Source organism: Alligator sinensis, unplaced genomic scaffold (assembly GCF_000455745.1).
Source record: "Alligator sinensis unplaced genomic scaffold, ASM45574v1 scaffold881_1, whole genome shotgun sequence".
Classification (NCBI taxonomy): domain Eukaryota; kingdom Metazoa; phylum Chordata; order Crocodylia; family Alligatoridae; genus Alligator; species Alligator sinensis.
The window spans coordinates 1,347,764-1,366,630 of NW_005842346.1; the positions used below are offsets into that span (position 1 = coordinate 1,347,764).

The 18,867-nt window shown below is 44.5% G+C and overlaps 1 protein-coding gene across 1 annotated transcript in view; it reads right to left on the minus strand.

Annotated features, from left to right (window-relative positions):
* Positions 1 to 6,810: 6,810 nt before the first annotated feature.
* C9 (complement C9) overlaps positions 6,811 to 18,867 on the minus strand; it is a 35,818-nt gene continuing 23,761 nt past the window's right edge. The window contains exons 7-12 of the mRNA XM_006028946.3: positions 18,325 to 18,565; positions 14,842 to 14,970; positions 13,613 to 13,791; positions 13,218 to 13,446; positions 10,612 to 10,798; positions 6,811 to 7,167 (exon numbers count right to left, since the gene is read on the minus strand). Of these exons, the coding sequence (XP_006029008.1) occupies positions 10,632 to 10,798; positions 13,218 to 13,446; positions 13,613 to 13,791; positions 14,842 to 14,970; positions 18,325 to 18,565 (945 nt within the window). The 3' untranslated portion in view covers positions 6,811 to 7,167; positions 10,612 to 10,631. The remainder of the gene's footprint in view (positions 7,168 to 10,611; positions 10,799 to 13,217; positions 13,447 to 13,612; positions 13,792 to 14,841; positions 14,971 to 18,324; positions 18,566 to 18,867) is intronic.

Below are 18,867 nucleotides of genomic sequence, written 5' to 3' on the forward strand. Positions count from 1 at the left end.
GACAGGATTACATGACTGCAAAAACCCAAGGCAACACACAAACAATACAGAAAGAAGGACCTCACTATGAAGCAGGCAAGCAGAGGCCAAAAAGAATTGCTTGAAGAAACAATGGTTAGCTGCAGAGGCTGTGGGGGATACCACAATGCTCTGTAGTTGGTAAGCACTGCAACAAATACAAAAAATTCATTCACTTTGCAGAAGTTTGCAGAAAGGAGCAAGATGTACGACCCAAGAAACAGTAATTGCATGCTTTATGCAATGAGGAAGAGGAAGAATTCTTCATTGGCACAATGTTCATTCTTCTGAGGACTAGATAATGACCCCTGAACACCAATGGACTAATGGCAACTTTTAAATTAGATACAGGGGCACAGGTCAATGTAATACCAGAATACATTATTCAGAAAATGAAAATGAAACCTGGGTACTAAGAAAATAGAAAGTGAAACTTAAAACATATAATGGGAACATGAGTGCAGCCATGAGTGTTTGTGGACTGCATGTTAGACACAAGGATAATATAGTAAAAATTCAGTTTGTAAGCCCTAGAAAATGTAGTGCCAATTATTGGGTTGCAAACATGTAAAACTTTAGGTTTGATTACGAGAATAGATGCCATTGAGGGACTACAAAGCAAGAACATAGACAAAGAATTTTATGATGTGTTTCAAGGCATAGGGAAACTCTCAACTGAGGACAAGAAAGAATTAAGAGAGCCAAATACTCCCACCATACATGCTTCCAGAAATGCTCCCATTTTACTAAGGGGAAAACTGAAAAAGAAATGAGAGTATTTAACATGGGCAAAATAGAAAAAGTAGAGCAACCAACTGCTTGGGTTCATTCACCGGTCATAATAGAAAAAATATTTCGAATTATTTATTAGAATTAATTATTTTGGTAATGTGGCAGAAGCTAAACATTTCTCCACTTTGGATGCCTCTTCTGGGTTTTGGCAAGTGCCCCTAGAAAAGAACAGCACTAGATTATGTACCTTCAGTATGCCCTTTCGAGAGTATTGCTTTCCTAGGCTTCCTTTTGGACTGTGTTCTGAGTCTGAACGATTTCACAGAAAGGTGCAACATTTTTTTAAGGTTTTGATGGAACTATGGTTTATATTGAAGATGTATTAGTTTGGGAAGACTATGGAAGAACATGACTTGAGGCTTAGAAAGGCACTAGAGAGAGTTAAAAAACTGAGCGCTTATTGCAGTTGGGATAGGTCCCAGAGGACTGGATGAGGGCCAACGTGGTCCCTATTTTCAAAAAGGGGAAGGAGGAGGACCTGGGTAATTATAGGCCACTTTGCCTCACCTCTATTCTCAGCAAAACCTTAGAAAAAATTATAAAGGATCACATTTGCAGGGTGCCAGCAGGTAACACAATGGTAAGGGGCAACCAGCATGGGTTTATAGCAGGCAGATCCTGCCTGACTAACTTGGTCTCTTTTTATGACCAGGTCACAAAGTGCTTAGATGCAGGAGTGGAGGTAGACATTATTTACCTGGATTTTAAAAAGGCTTTTGACACAGGGTCACACCCAGTTCTTACGAGCAAACTGAGTAGCTGTGATGTGGATTTTCTCACAGTAAGGTGCTTGAAAAACTGGCTTATGGGATGCACCCAGAGTGGTGGTGGATGGATCAATTTCCCCCTGGAGGGATGTGGGCAGTGGTGTCCTCCAAGGCTCTGTCCTGGGACCAGTACTGCTTAATATCTTCATCAGCGATTTGGATGGTGTTGAGAGCACCTTGTCCAAATTCACTGATGACACTAAACTATGGGGTACAGTAAGCACACTGGAGGGCAGGGAGCCAATTCGGGCAGATTTGGATTGACTGGGGAAGTGGGCAGATCAGAATAGGATGCAATTAACAAGGATAAATGCAAGGTGCTGCACCTGGGGAGAAAGAATCTCCAACACACCTATAGACTGGGGGGACCATTCCGAGTACCACAACAGTGGAAAGAGATCTCAGAGACCTGGTTGACGCAAAAATGAACATGAGTCGCTGATGTGAAGAGGTAATAAGCAAGGCTAACTGTACTCTTTCTTGTATCAGCAGATGCATCACAAGCAGGTCTAGGGAAGTGATAATTCCCCTCTATGCGGCATTGGTGAGGCTGCAGATGGAGTACTGCGTCCAGTTTTAGGCACCGCACTTCCAAGAGGAATGTGGATAACCTTGAGAGGGTTCAGAGGAGGGCTACTCATATGGTTGAGGGCCTGCAGGTAAGACCCTGTGAAGACAGACTGAGGGACCTGAATCTCTTCAGCCTTCACAAAAGAAGGCTGACAGGTGATCTTGTGGCTGCCTACAAACTCATTGCGGGATCAGCAGGGAGCAGGGGACACTGTTTACCAGGGCACCCCTCAGGGTTGCCAGAAATAATGGCCACAAAGTGAAGGAGAATAGATTTAGACTGGATATAGGGAAGAAATTCTTTATGGTAAGCGTTGCCAAAATATGGAATGGGCTTCCAAGGGAGGTGGTGCTTTCCTCTACCTTGGAGGTGTTCAAAAAGCGATTGTACAAGCACCTGGCTGGGGTTACTTAACTCCCAGCACTCTTTCCTGCCTGGAGCAGGGGGTTGGACCCGATGATCTACCAGGTCCCTTCCGACCCTAGAAATCTATGAAATCACTAATTTTATATCACAAAACAATTACCAAAGGAGGTTGGGATCATTATTTGGCAAAAGTCCTTGACTTCAGGAGGGCCAACTTCAATGAGCTAAGGAAATTAGTAAGAGAGACATTGGGGACTCAGAGCCTCAGTGAGACGGAAGTCCAGGATGGGTAGTTGTTCCTTAAGGAGATGATCCTCCAAACTCAGAGGGAGTCAGTCCCAATGCAAACCAAAGGGGGCAAGAGCGCTAAAAAAGCCCCCTTGGCTCAGTAAAGGCATCCAGGAGAGCCTGAGAGCAAAAAAGGTGGCATACAATCAGTGGAAGCAAGGGGCAATCACCAAGGAAGATTATACCTCTGTTACTCGTGATTGCAGGGAGGTGGTTAGGAAGGCCAAGGCACAAATGAAACTAGGGCTGGCAACCCGAAATAAGGATAACAAAAAGTCCTTTTTCAAATACATAAGGAGTAAGAAGAAGGCACCAGGTAACATGGGGCCCCTACAGTACAGGTTTGGCAATCTGGTGATTGCAGCAAAGGAAAAAGCTGATTTCTTCAATGAGTTCTTTGCCTCCATATTTCTGAGCAGGGACCTGTACAACTCCCCCGCTAGGATTACGGACAGGCTCAGGGGATACAATGCCCTGCCTAGGTCAGGGACAATTTAGTTAGGGAACTTCTGGAGGGGCTGGATGTGTTTAAATCAACAGGTCCATATGCTCTTCATCCAAGGTTACTGAGAGAATTGGCAGAGGTTATAGCAGAGACCCTGGCACGGCTGTATGAGCACTTGTGGTGTTCTGGCCAGGTCCCAGAGGACTGGAAAAGGGCCAGTGTGGTCCCTATTTACAAGAAAAAAGGAGGACCCGGGTAACTATAGGCCAGTTAGTCTCACCTCGATCCTTGGGAAGACTTTTGAGAAAATCATCAAGGAGCACATCTGCGGGGGCCTAGCATGAGAGGTAATGCTCAGTGGCAACCAACACGGGTTCATTGCAGGCAGATCCTGCCTGACTAACCTTGTTTCCTTTTACAACCAGGTCACAAAGTCCTTGGATGCAGACGTTGAGGTGGATGTCATCTACCTGGACTTCAAGAAGGCTTTTGACATCGTTTCTCACCCCACACTCATAAAAAAACTAGGCAACTGTGGCATTGATGCCTACACAGTCAGATGGGTGGCAAATTGGCTCGATGGTCCCACCCAGAGAGTGGAGGTGGATGGGTTGTTTTCAGCTTGGAGGGATGTGGGCAGTGGAGTCCCCCAAGGCCCGGTCCTCGGGCCTGTGCTATTCAACATCTTTATCAGTGACTTGGAGGTGGGCGTGGAAAGCACGCTGTGCAAATTCGCTGATGACACAAAGATGCGGGGAGAATTGGGCACTCTGGAGGGGAGGGACAGAATCCAACTAGATGTAGACAGGTTACAGAGGTGGGCGGATGAGAATAGGATGGAATTCAGCGCAGACAAGTGCAAGGTGCTGCATCTAGGGAGAAGGAACCTGCAACATACCTATAGGCTGGGGAACACCCTTCTTGTCAACACGGTGGCAGAAAGGGATCTTGGAGTCATTGTTGGCTCCAGGATGAATATGAGCTGCCAATGTGAGGAAGCGGTCAGTAAGGCTTACTGCGCCTTGTCATGAATCTACAGATGCATCACAAGCTGGTCCAGGGAGGTGATCCTTCCCCTCTATGCAGCGCTGGTCAGGCTGCAGTTGGAGTACTGCATCCAGTTCTGGGTGCTGCAAGAGGGATGTGGCTAACCTTGAGAGGGTCCAGAGGAGGCCCACTCGCATGGTCAGGGGGCAGCAAGCCAGGCCCTATGAAGATAGACTAAAGGGCTTGAATCTCCACAAGAGAAGACAGAGGGGATCTGGTGGCCATCTATAAACTCACCAGTGGGGACCAGCGGAAAATAGGTGAGGCTCTGTTTTCCGAGGCACCACCTGGGATAACAAGGAATACCGGACACAACTTGATTGAGAGCAGGTTCAGACTTGATATCAGGAGCATTACTTTATGGTTAGGGTTGCCAGGCTCTGGAATGGGCTCCCAAGGTAAGGGTGCTCCAGCCCAAGGGAGCTGGTGCTCTCCTCTACCTTGGAGGTCTTCAAGAGGAGGTTGGATAGATATCTGTTTGGGGTATTATGATCCAAGAACTCGTTCCTACCCAGGGCAGGGGGTCGGACTTAATGATCTGTTCAGGTCCCTTCCAACTCTAGAAACTATGAAACTATTTCCATTTCACAGAGGGGGGAAACAGAAGCAAAGAGGCGAAACCAACCTTTTCGAGGCCACTGTGGCAGAGTCAGCCTGGAAGCTACTTCTTTTCCATCCAGTGTTTTGTCCACTAGGCACGACGAGCCCCTCTCCCCCCACTCTATAGCAACTGCTATACATTCCTTCTCAAACAGTCACCCTAGAATGTGGAGCTTTCAGGAGGTCAGAGATCCGTTTGGGGTGCTGCCTTTCATTTTTCATATTACTGTCACATCCAGAAGATCCACTCATGGACCAGAATCCCATTGTGCTAGGTGCTGTACAAACATAGAACAAAAGGACTCTAGGAGCACGTGTCAGGCAAGAGACCACAGACTGATAGTTAGAAAAGGGAAGACAAGGAAAACATCAAACAACATTGATCAGCATCAGAGGCAGGGTTCAAATTACACTTTGACTTGCGGGGGTGGGGGACGGTGTCTGCAAAAATAATTATACCGGTTCATTGGAAGGAGAAATCTGATAAGAGACCCCCTGGGGGTTATGATTTTTCTAATCTTACAGAGGGGCTCACCCCCCGCACCAAGCTACCCTGTATTTTGCACCCCTATCATAGGGCATCTATACATGGGCTCTGACATGTTCTGATTAGATTAATCAAGTCTTCTGGAGTCTTCTAATCAGAACACTCCAGTATGCTGCAGTCTCATGTATTCAATGTCCCTGTGTTTCAAAATGGCAACCGGGGAGCTTTACCTAAATTTCATTGAATGGGCTTTAGTTAAAGTGCCCCCACCACCATTTTGAAATTTAGGATGCTAAATACATGAGATGCTGTGGATATTTTAATTAGAGAGGTTCCCAAGACCTGCTCTAATTAAAACACCCATCCCCGCATCCTGGAGCACATGTAAAAGTGTCTATAGGTGATAGGTTCAGTACATCAGCAACATTCACATTGTAATTTGCTCTGGTGGTGTAAAGAGTCCTTTAGAGAAGGAATAAAATTACATTTACATTCACTTTTAAGAAACTTTTTATGCCAGAGTAATATAAAATGGCATCAGAAATATGAATCAGGACACAATTTTAGCACAATTAGGAGTGGGTGACAGGGGCACCAGTCCCAGATGCTCACTTAAGAAGAGTAGACTCATAAGAACAGTAGACCGTGGCCTGATCACCGCAGATGTTGCTGCTGCTGGCTCAACTGTCTAGGGTGCAAACCTGGTTGTCATGTGCCTGGACCGCTAAATATAACATTGTGAATATAGCCGAAGGCAAACAAACAAAAAGTAGTCGGGTCAGGTTTTGGTCAGTGAGAAGCAATTTGACTGAAGTCAGTAGAGCTGGGTGACCTGGGGTTTGTCCAAGAGCAAACAGCCTATTAAGCAAGGGAGCATAGGAAAGGCATTCTAGAGAGAGGCCAAAAGTGAGGTGTTTGCCCATAATGTTACAAAGAGTTAGTGGGAATTTACCATTTCTCACCTCAGCTTTCTGAGATTAACCCATCAAAGCTCCAACCAGGCTTCTGAGATCCTGCAGCCCCTGAGCAGCATTGGTCTAAGGCAGGGCTGTCCAACTTCTAAGTGGTGAGGGCTACATGCCATGTGGGCTGCACTGGTGAGTCATGGGTCTCTGGGCTGCACCATGCAGGCACCACCCCCGAACTCATGGCACTGCAAACAGGCAGCTGTTCCAGTGTGCAGGTGGGCAGCAATTTCCTGCACCACAGATTTGGGTGGCTCCCTTCCTCAGTGCCCTTGTTGCACCAAGCCAAGGCCTCCCCTGGTGTCATGGACTGTGCTGCCTTGCCCCTGGGCAGGAGCAGGAAAGCAAAGGTGAGGGAGGGAGGGAGAACCTAGAGATCCCAGCTGCAGGAGCAGCCAGAATGATGGGGCATGTTGTAGGCAGGTAAGAGCTACGCATTAAACCCTCGAGCTGCATGTGGCCCACTGGCTGCAAGTCGGACAGCTTTGGCCTAAGGAAACAGTAGGTCAATATAAACACAAAAGACTGTAAAGGATGGAAGTCACTCTGCCTCTGCTTTGGGAAAATCAGGCAGTATCTATTCCAACGCTAGAGAAAAATATATTTAAAAAAGTAAAAAAACATTGAACTCAGATTATACCAGGTTGTATCCTTAAACATGTTTATTTTATCTTATTTGGTTTTGATTACAAATCATTCAAGCTGCAGGCACTCCTGAAGCACACATCTGGATAGTTCTTTGCTGCCTTCTCTGCCAGCTGGATGCAACATTTGTAGTTTCGAGTTTGTGCACATCTGAGTATTGTTTTCATAGCAATCACCTTTCAAAAGAAAGAACATTAGGTCATTTCTTGCAGATGACGACTATTAATATGCTAATATTAGCATAACTTTATGTAGCATTTATAATATAAATGGATAATATACCTATATAGCTCTATCTTTCAAGTGGGTTAATATTGGTCTGAATTATCAGGAACATGGTCTAAAGGTGCCTCAACTAAGTTTCTAATTGAATAATGGAAATAAGAACTGAGTTTCAGAAGATCTGGACACCTAGTACTTGCACTGACTGCAGCTAAAATCATGGGTACTCAGCACTTCTGACATTTCCAGCCTTAAATGCATTTTACCTTTTAATTAAACAGAAATGCAGTAGAAACCACCCCTGAATAGGTAGATTGTGCATAACATTTACCTTCATTACTGTTATTTCCCTGGCCAGTGGTGAACTGAGGGAATAAATAAAGCAGATCTTGTGATGCTAGTGATTTAAGATCGCTTAGACGGAGAGGAGACAAGGTGATAAATGAAGCAGATTGTTGCTCCCCAGTTCAGGTCAGCGTGTCTCCTTGCAACTACTAATTTACACCACTGGCATAAATCCTTGCACTAGTGGATGACTGGCACACCCTGGGCTCCCTTTAGACATGACTGTTTCTTTCCAAGGCCTGCTTACACCTTGAAACTAACATGTCCCTTCCATAACAAAGTCAAACAATCACAGACTGCTGGAAGACTGTTTTAGATTGGACATAAGAAAATACTTGTTTATTGTCCAAGTCTCCAGAGCCTGGAATAGACTCCCTGCAGAAGTGGTGCAAGCACCTACTCTGGATATGTTCAAGAAATGTTTGGATGCTCACTTTGCTGGGGTCATTGGTCCCAACTGACTTCCTGCCCTTTGGGCAGGGGCTGGACCCAATGATCTCTTGAGGTCCCTTCCAGCCCTAATGTCTATGAAGTCACCTTACACTGCAGTTCGGAGGTGGTGGAAACAGTCTTAGCACAGGAAACAGTTTGGCTGCCTTTGCCCATGGACACTTCTCCTAGCCCACCTGACTACACGTATCAAGGACAATAAAAAGTCCTTTTTTAGATATGTGAGGAGTCGGAAGAAAAGCAAAGGTAACATTGGACCCCTGCTAAACCAAATGGGACAACAGACAACCGACTCCCAGGAAAAAGCTAATCTGCTTAATGGGTAACTTTGTATTGGTTTTTCATCAACTTCAAGGGTCCGCCTTGCCTAGCAAGCTGAGGGACAGCCAGGGTGAGGGTGAAATTATACCCAGCATTGGTGTAGACCTTGTAAAGGAACACCTCAAGAGGCTGGACACCTTCAAATCAGCAGGTCCTGACAGACTGCACCCCAGAGTACTTAAGGAGCTGGCAGGAGTCTTAGCCCAACCACTGGCCAAGATTTTAAAAAACTCTTGGCACTCAGGTGAAGTACCTGAAGATTGGAAGAAGGCCAATGTGGTGCCCATCTTCAAGAAAGGGAGGAAAGTAGATCCAGGGAACTACAGGCCAATCAGCTTGACCTCAGTCCCTGGTAAGATTCTGGAAAAAATCAGAGTCCATTCTTGACAAGCTGGCTAATGTCAGCATCCTGAGGGACAGCCAGCATGGGTTTGTTGTAGGTAGGTCTTGCCTGACCAATCTCATCTCTTTCTATGACCAGGGGACATATCACCTGGGCAAGGGAGAAGAGATTGACGTCATATATCTGGACTTCAAAAAAGCCTTTGATCTGGTGTCCCCTGATCTCCTCTTGTAAAAATTGGCCAACTGTGGTGTCAGCTACATCACAGTCCAATGGCTGGAGAATTGGCTCTGAGGCCGAACGCAGAGAGTGGTGGTCGATGGAAGCGAATCATCATGGCACTCCGTGACCAGTGGTGTCCCCCAAGGCTCCGTCCTTGGACCTGTTCTCTTCAACGTCTTTATCAACGATGTAGATACAGGTGTCAGAAGTGGACTGGCCAAATCCGCCAATGACACCAAACTTTGGGGTAAAGCGTCCACTCTGGAGGATAGACTGGTGATGCAGGGTGATTTGGATAGGCTGAAAAAGTGGGCAGATACAAACCTGATGACTTTCAATACTGACAAATGCAAGGTACTCCACCTTGGGAAAAAAAACCTGCATCATGCTTATAGGCTCGGCAGTGCTATGCTCGCTAGCACCAAGGCCGAAAGGGCTTGGAGGTCATGATTGACCACAAGATGAGCATGAGCCACCAATGCGATGTCACAGCTGGTAAAGCAAACCAAACTCTGGCTTGCATCCATAGATGCTTCTTAAGTAAATCTCAGGATGTCATCCTCCTGTTGTACTTGGCCTTGGTGAGACCACAGCTGGAGTACTGCATCCAATTCTCAGCTCCACAATTCAGGAAGGATGTGGAGAAGCTTGAGAGAGTCCAGAGGAGAGCCATGTGCATGATCAGAGGGCAGGAGAATAGGCCTTATGAAAAGATGCTGAAAGCCATGGGACTCTTCAGCCTGGAAAAGCACAGGCTCAGGGAACACCTGGTGGCAGCCTATAAGTACATCAGGGTTGTGCATCAGGATCTGGGGGAACATCTGTTCACCAGAGTGCCCCATGGGATGACAAGAACCAACTGTCACAAACTCCTCCAAGACCATTTTAGGCTGGACATAAGGAAAAATTTCTTTACTGCCCCCAAGGAAAAATTTCCAAGCCCCCAAGGCCTGGAATAGGCTCCCTCCAGAGGTGGTGCAAGCACCTACTCTGGACTCCTTTAAGAAGCGTTTGGACGTGTATCTTGCTGGGATCCTTTGACCCTAGCTGGTTTCCTGCTCCTGAGGCAGGGGGCTGAACTCGATTTTCTGAGGTCCCTTCCAGCCCTAACGTCTATGAAATCTATTCTCCACTGACTGTTACCAGCTCATTTAGGGCCAATTTGTACAGTTTATATTATGGATTGGAGAACCATAGATTTTTTTTTACAATTTTGCTAGTTTTTGAAGATTCTTTTCCTGATAGGCAAGTGCGTACATCACAGCAATTCTACTTCCTTTAAGTTGAAAGAGCAATTAAATGCCCCCCTATACAGTGCCAATTGGAAACTATAGGAAGCCTCTGCCGAAAACAATAGTGGACAAGGCTGATCAGAAGCTAAGCCATGTTGGTGGAGAGGTTCCCATGGACCTGATTATGAGCACAGGAGCTGAAGGATGCTGGGACAAGTGGTACATTTAATGCAGAAAGTATTGTAAGGAAGAAGAAAGGGAGCACAGCAGTTGTGAGGGTGGCATTGAGATGGAGGAGGGAAACCAGCTTCCTAGGGTCAGCCAGCCAGCTGGAAAGAAGGAAACTGCCTGTTGTTTGAATGGAAGAATATACATTCAGAGCATCAATAACTCCTCCTGAGAGAATCAAACTTTCAAGGCCCCATATGTTAGTTAAGGGGCTTAAGAGCCAGCAATTATAGTTCTATCACACAGAGCCTACTAACCTATTTTTAAACTGGTACGACTATAGTTCTTCAGCACAGAAGCTTGTTTCGATACTTTCACCTTCGCATTGCTTGCCTCCAGGGCCCGGGTCGGGATTATTACATTGACGCGTTCGACTATGTTCTCCTCGCACGCAGGGGGACCAGGGAGTCCAGCAGCTCCAGCCTCCATTAGTGACTTGCTTAGCTGTCATAGGAAACCAAACCTGAATTAGTTCTGCACAGGTGTAACTAATTGGAATGTAGTAGTAAACTATGTTAATGATGCATAAGATAGAGCAGAATTCATCTCCGGCTCTGGTGACTCTCCAGAACCAAATGATTGTCACTGCCTTCCTTTCTCCCATACATGCATACATTGAGTTGACTCTGAACACCCATGAGGCCAATGATCCAAAAGCATAGCTCTCTATTTAGATGCCTAAACATTACAGTCTGAGCCCCACTTGGGACACTTGTTCATTAAACACCTGGCTACCATAACACAGCATATGAAAGTGCTGTTTTCACACAGTCACTTTTCATGGTAAAACTACATTTAGCAAATCATCATTTTTGCTTCAGGTTCTTTTTCTCCATTGGACTCCATGTCCACCCTATTGCAGTGGGGGAGGGGGCAACTTTGGCAGGTATGCCAGAAATTAAACCTTGTGCCTTCCCTGAGTGCCTCTCTGATCCCCTTCCTCTGCCCAATCTGCTAATCTGTTTTTTGTCCCCTGTCCTCTCCCTGATCTTTTGCATCTCACATAGAGATGGTCTCCATGCAACTTGTAGGAGTGTGCCACAGACTGGCCACTCTTACCCTATTGCAAACTGGCAGAGCACCATTGATATCATGCGCTACTATTGCGCACACCAGTTAAAAACACCGAGCCACTAGTGTAGCGACAGCAGTACAACTCCCTAATATAGATCCCATTTATACCAGTGCAGCTTGATTCCCACTGGCACAGAGTAGCATACTTTAAAACTGGGTAAGCTGTACTGTTGAAACCATACAGCACTGATGTAACTTGTGTCTGTGTTGGGACTCTATGCTGGTGCAGCTATACCAATAGCTAAAACCCAGCGTAAATAATGCCTTCATATAAACAGATATGATTCCTTCTGGATTTGTATTTGTCCTTGCAATTGCTACTTGATTGCAAATGCTGAGGCTATGTGCTTAATTATGCAGTTCTTGAGTGTTTGGCAAAATGGAACAGAAAAACATGGTGTGGCAAAAGTGTTACAGGTGTGGTAGAACGTCAGGGGAAGTTTGTTTTTCTCTGCTCTCTCATGTGCAGTGTTCCCTCTAAGCTGCATGGCCTGCGTGGCTGCGCAGGCACACTCATACCGGAGTACCTCATACACTGGGCATACCTGCATGGCCGCGCATGCCATGCAGCTTAGAGGGAATGCTGTTCATGTGTGAATAGGGAATCAAGAAAACTGGCAGCTGGGCTGGGGCAGAGTAGAGACTCCATGAAACAGAGATGCAATAAATTGGTCATCATGGCCGTGTGTAGATGAAACAAGAGGCGTGTGTGCACGACACTTTAAAGTGGTCTAAATGCTTTTGTACCGCTTTAATGGTGTTGGTGTTTGCACATGGTGGCATATTGCACATTAATTCCAGCCGCTGTAGGAAATTTGACAGCGTAATGCACCTTAAATGACTTGGGGTGTAGTTTGATGACCTTACAGCTAAGTGCGGCTCAGGGGCTCTGTGCGGTTCAGGGGCTCTGCAGGAAGCCTTGTAAGCAGCCTGGCGGCAGCCCGGAAAAAACAACTCCACCCAAGAAAAGTGGCAAACCTGATCTCCCCACCCACGCACTGTGTGCCTGCCTGAGCTGCGTGGGGGCCTGGTGCTTCCTTCCACGGCTCCAGTGCCCACCAGGACTGCCCAAGCTGGGTGCTGCCTGGCGGGGGGGGGGGGGGGGCGCGCAGCGCCGGGGTGGAGGCACCGCTACCATGGAGGGAAGCACCAGCCCCCCTGCAGCCCAGGGACCACTCTGCCTGCTGGTAGCTTGCCCTCCCCTCCAGAGAGGTAGGTAAGTCAGTGGGGTGTGTGCATCACATGGGGGTTTAATTAGGCCTAAATTGAAGCAGTGTTTTTTAAAACCCACTGCTTCAATTTAGGGCCCCCCCCATTTTGTCTACATATGCCCCATAAAACTTAAGCATATGCAAGCACCAGGCTTTTGCAGAGGAACAGAGGTAAACCCAGTTAGTAACATGAAAAAGGGACTCTTACCAGAACCTGGATCACTGCCCTGGTTCTATGGAATTGCTTCTCCAAAATGTTATTCACCTCAATTATTTCAGTGTAAGTGAATTTGTGGATGCCTTTACAAGGTGCACTAGTGGATGTAGGTGAAACGAAGACCTGTAATGAATCTCATACCTTCATAATTTATCATGAAAAACTCACTGGCTAAAATTAACTTCTATGTCTTATACCCAGCTAAATAGGTCAGAAGCATGTATAAGAATGTTCTGTGATATCTAAAAAAGGATTTAAGGGCAGTGTCTCATATCATTTAGGTAAAATCCAGACTTTCAAAGCACTCTATTGCATGCCAATTTATATCTGCTGAGAACATGGTGCTCCACTATCTACTAACCTTCACTTTCTTTTCCTTTGGCAATCTGGCAGGCAATTCCCTTAAAATAGCTGGAGCACATACAGATGCACTCTCCGTCTATCACCACCAAGGTGCCACCATTTTGGCAAGGCTTGCATTTGCACACACTATGTTCAGTCACATAGTCCTCAATTGCTCTTTCCAAATTTTGTTTCTTCGTATGTGCATCTCTCATCTTAACTGGAACAAGCGTATGGATTGGAGATGGCTGTGGAGAAAAAAAAGCCCATAATATTTTTTTCCTACAATTATATCTAAATCTTTTTTTCCTACAAAATTTTAGACCACTTGCCTGAAAAAAGGGCTAAAATCTGCCACAGATGGTTTAAGATGAAGATTTTGTAATGTATTCAGCCTAGAAGAAATCTCCTTACCCTCTGTTGTATCACCACTGGAGCATCCACCAGTGAGGTGGCCCACTGCAGGTAATCCTGTATATCAACCACTTGGGCTCCTCTCAGTAGCATTTCTTTTATCTTAACTGAAAAATCAATCTTCCCTCCATCAACAAAAGAAAGGACATCATCAATCACTGCATCATGTTTTTTCTCCACTGCAAAATGACAGAGAAAATACTAGATGTTTAAGGTTCATTGATGCACAGGTGATTGCATCCTAGCCCTGTTAGCCCATCTCCCTGTAAATGAAAAGATGGAAGGCCCTATCAATGTATTAAGAGATATTAGTGATCATTTCAATTCTTTGATAATTCCCTGATAGTGGAGAAAAAAAACATAATCTTGTAAATGTCACAGCTGCTTAAAATAAAAAATAGAAGAAAGGGAAATATATGGTACAACTGAGGGTATATACCAAATCCCACAGCAATTGGCAGAGCACTTGTTATTTGAGTAGTCAGTGTATTATCTGATGTGGTTGAGAGAAATACAACGCTTAGATTGGCAGGGATCTTGCAGTTAAGGTTTGAGGTGCTGGAACAGGGTACTGTGGAAAGCCTGCAATATCTGCTTCTCCTGTGCTTGGGAGTGAATCTTTCTTTCTCTGCTTTTTGTGAATACTATATTAAACTGAGACACTAGACTGTGGACAGACATTACATTTATAGTGCTACATATACCCTTGTAGTGCTGCAGAAAGTGGGTGCACAGATGTGCACCCCCACAGCACTACAGATATGAACGGTGTGTGCCCCTGGTGGCTGGGGGGGCATGGCATGGCTGCGCCAGCTGCAGCAGCCTGGCGGCAGTGAGTGGGTAGCTCCCACAAATGCGGCCGACACTGCTGGTGGTGGGGGGTGGCAAGCGCCAACCACGGGTTGGCAACCACTCACCACTGCCCACTGATTGCTGGCAGCTTTCCTGATGGAGAGGACAGGCTGTCAGTGACTGGGTTCATAGACAGGTTTCCATGAGGGGCAGAGGTGTGGCGGGGAGCAGAGGAGCAACCCCCTTGGCTGGAAAGCACGCCGTTGTGGCAGCTTTGTAATGCTTCATTTTGTAATGCTCGTACTTGTAGCAGTACAAGTATTCATGTCTGTCCAAGGCCCCTGGCAGCTTCAAAAAAGGAGAAAAAGTCAATATAATCTTCCTTTAAGGAAAAGACTTTTCAGCTTGGGGCAGGTACAAAATAAAGATATACTTACATGTTGAAGTTATGGTGATGTTTTCACATTTACCACCTTTAATTTTTAATTGGTAATCCAAATCTTTTGATACTAAACTGGTATCTAAATGATAGCCAAGACATTTCTTTACATCTTCTACACGGATGCCTGCAAATGGAGTTAATGAGGAGATCAATGAAGGAAAAGTCACCTTTGTTTTTTTAATAACTGAAAGGCAAAACTAATTCATGTGTGTTTTCCTCTTGGAGGCTAAATTTCAACACTGTTGAAAAGTTTTGCTTCCTCCTTCCCTCCTATTTCCTCTCCCTCACCATGTATTCAGTGCACTTCACGTCCCTTGAGTGGCTACATTGTGACATAGGAGTCGGCTGCTGTATGGCAATCAGGAAAATTGGAATTATCTGTGGACTGATTTCTATTTCCCTTTCTTTACTTTCAGCTTCTTAAACAACTGGTGTTTCCTGCTACCTATAACATTTCTTTTTGGAAGGATTTCCAAACATTTCTTTCTTTGCTCTGGGTAATTGCTTCTTTCACTACAGTTTATCAGTATTTATTTTATATGTATTCTCTCTCTCAAACCTCTCAATCTGTTCCTTCCCATATCACCCAGTCTTAACCAAGCTGATCCTGGAAAAGGCTCCTCTTTTATACCATAAAGTTCATGTAATTCCACTCATCTATTACACGAGTGTCAAAAATCTGTTTTGCAGGCCAGATTCAGTCTGTAGAGCTCTATTATCTGGTCTGTGGTGCTATATCTTGGCATAAGCCTATATTCTGCATTTGGTATATATTGGATTGGCCTTGCACATGATGCAGGCAGGGCACAGGACTGGTTTGAGACACATGTGGTATATGGGGCCAGTCCAGGGGGGGCACCTGTGGTGCGAAACTGGTCAGAGAGGCATGCCACGTGCCTAGTCCAGACCAGTCCCACACCCTGGATCCAGCATGTGGGGTCAGTTCTTTGACACTGATCCCAGCCTGTGAATTGACCCCATATCAGCCTGGAGGGCCTGGTGAGTTTGGCACCCTTGATTTATTCCATCATTTCCATCTATTCTTTTCAGTTCATCTGAAATCATTGATCTGATCTTGCACCACAGCTGTCAATGGGCATTTTCCTCATACTTTTTAGTCTCTAGACTTACCTAGAAAGTAAACACAATATCAGAATATCCTTGCCTTTTGCTTATTTCTTATACTAAAATTGGCACTTCAATTTTCTTTCCCCATGATCTTCAGTATTTTCATGAGCATTACTTTTTTTCCCCCAGTTTATATCAGAACAATCAGTTAAGAACATAAGAACTGCCATTTACTGAGTCAGATCATGGGTCCATTTGGCCCAGTATCATATCACACAGTGGCAGAGAGTGACCTGGGTATGACTAGGGATTTTGCAATTGTTCCTCTCTCACTTGTAGCCTCCAGCATTTAGGGTCTAGAAAGTTCTGATTCATAGGCTGTACTCTTAATTCCCATGCTCAGTAGCTACTGATTCACCTTTCCTCCCAGAATTTGTTCAGTCTCATTTTGAATCTGGCTAAATTGTCAACTTCTGCAGCTTCTGGTGGGGATGAATTCTACACTTTAATTATGAGCTGTATGAGAAAGAAATTCAATTTGTTAATTTTAGCAAATGAGCTACTAGTTTCATTTTGTCCCCTAGTTCTTGTATTGTGAAAGATAGCAAATAAAACACTCCTATTTACTTTTTCTTCACCATTTAGTATTTTGTAAACCCTTATCATGTCTTCCTCACATATCTCTTTTCTAAGATGAACAGGCCTAGTCTCTTCAGTCTCTCTTCATATGTAAGCCCCTCCATACCACTAATCAGCCTTGCCCTGCTATGTACCTTCTGTAGTTCTTCTATATCATTTTTGAGATATGGGGACTTGGACAGAGTATTCAAGGTATGGACAAACTATGAATTTATAAAGGAGTATAATGACAACTTCCATTTTGTTCACAATTCCCTTAATAATTCTTAACATTTTGTTTGCTTTGCTGATGGCTGCTGAGCACTGCACTGTTGTTTCTAGCAAATTGTCCACATTGACTCTGAGATCTCTTTCCTGTGTAAAGCCCATCATAGTATAAGTAAGATTTGGATTATTTTTGCCTTTATTTATCACAAAAACACACATCTCAGACCTGCATGTGAGGAAAGATGAAGTTACTATGTTTGTATTTTAAACCCTGTGGCTAGACAGAAGTTACACATAAACTGCTTTAAGTGGCCAGAAATTGGTTTAAACCTGTAACAGAACATAAGTTCAGTGCACATAAACTAGTTTAAAAATGGTTGAAACTGGTTTAAAATAAATCTGGTTGAATTTAGTATCATACTTAACTGATTTGGGTCAAACTGGTTTATGCAATGTCTGCCCTGGTTTAAGTTAAATCACTGTCTCTCAGCATCCCAGCATACATTCTAGCCCTGGGCTGGGCTGTTCTGTCTGCTCCAGCAGACAAGGGTTGCAGGAGCAGGGGGGCAGGGATTGCTGGCTGTGACTGTGGATTACAAGTCCCAGAGGCACCTGAAAGCAGGCCCTGCCTGTTTCTGGTAGCAGGAAGAGTCCTGCTATTGTGAGTCTGGACAGCAAATCCCAGAGACCTTGGGGGCACCAGGAAGAGGAAGTGAACACACAGCTCATGCGGGCTATGTACCAGGGAGCTGTGCTCTAGTGCCCCTGGATTCTGGCCTGAGCCACTGCAGGCATGTGGCTGCATCTCCTGAATCACAAGTAAATGTGTGTCTAGTTGTTTCTCAGTTTAATCTCTGTAGTTTAGACTAACCTACAAAGACTAAATTGATTCAGCCTCAGGCTTTTTGACTGTCTGTACTTAGCCGGTAAGGAAGGCTCCAACATTAATGTAAAGGTATTGAAAATAGTTCACCATACTTCAGTGTTGTATATGGTTTCAGTCAGGCTCTTAATTTTCCCACTTATATCATCTATATCATTTATATCATCTTACATCCATTCTGGGTAATGGGCACAAGGAAATCAATTGACAAGTTGCCCAAGTAAGGCTCATCCAGTATTAAAATGTGGGATTCTTTCTGAGCCAGACAACACGGCCTCCAATCTACTACTAGTTCCTTAAATAGTTTTAAAATAAAATATTTTCACAGATTATTGATTTCCATTGGATCATCTTAAAAATATAGCTGTAAAGTTAATGAGGCCAGATCCAAATCTTAATGAAAGACATTTAATTCTGGAGTGACTCCATGATACCAGTGAATATTGTGGTGTAACAGATATTAGTTTGGGATCAGGGCTTTATTTTGAAAATGATTGACTAAAGTACTACACTTGCAATGAAATGCACAATATAGGAAGATTCCTGGCTCTCACACTGCTCCGTGACCTCAGTCAGGCTCCAGCCAAACACAAGGGTTTGTCTTTCACACATTACTTTACAGGACTGAAAGCCTAACTATTCCTGATCAATGTGTTACAGATAGAGCAATAAAATGCATACCTTTTAAATTCATGGCATAATTATCCAACACATATACGAGTTCATATTTTCCTCCCACAGTCCCAGAGACAGCGTAGTGAGTTCCATAATTTTCTAGAAATCTAAAATATTCCCCTTTGTCATATTCAACTGGCAGAAAATTTAAATCATCAAGGAAAGCATCTGTTAGACGAACATCACGACTACGCATTTGAAATCTTCCTAGTTGTACTTTTCCTTTTACAAGCAGAAAGGTTTGGTTCTGAATTCATGAGCAACGAGAAAACAAGAGATTAATAATCCATTCGGGGGGTATAGTATAAAAGATGCAATCAGACATATTTTATTTAAAAAGATATTCAGAACTAGTCTTAATAATATAGCATTTTAGGACATGATGGACAACCTTGATTAGACATAATAAGAAGTCTCCTAAAACTTCACCTAAAATTTAAATGGAAGTAGTAACAAGATAACTTTAGTTATTTTCCATTTTTGCAAAACTCTCCACTTCCTGATTTCAGCAAATTAGGTCTTTTGTGTCCCTCTGTTTCCTGATACCAA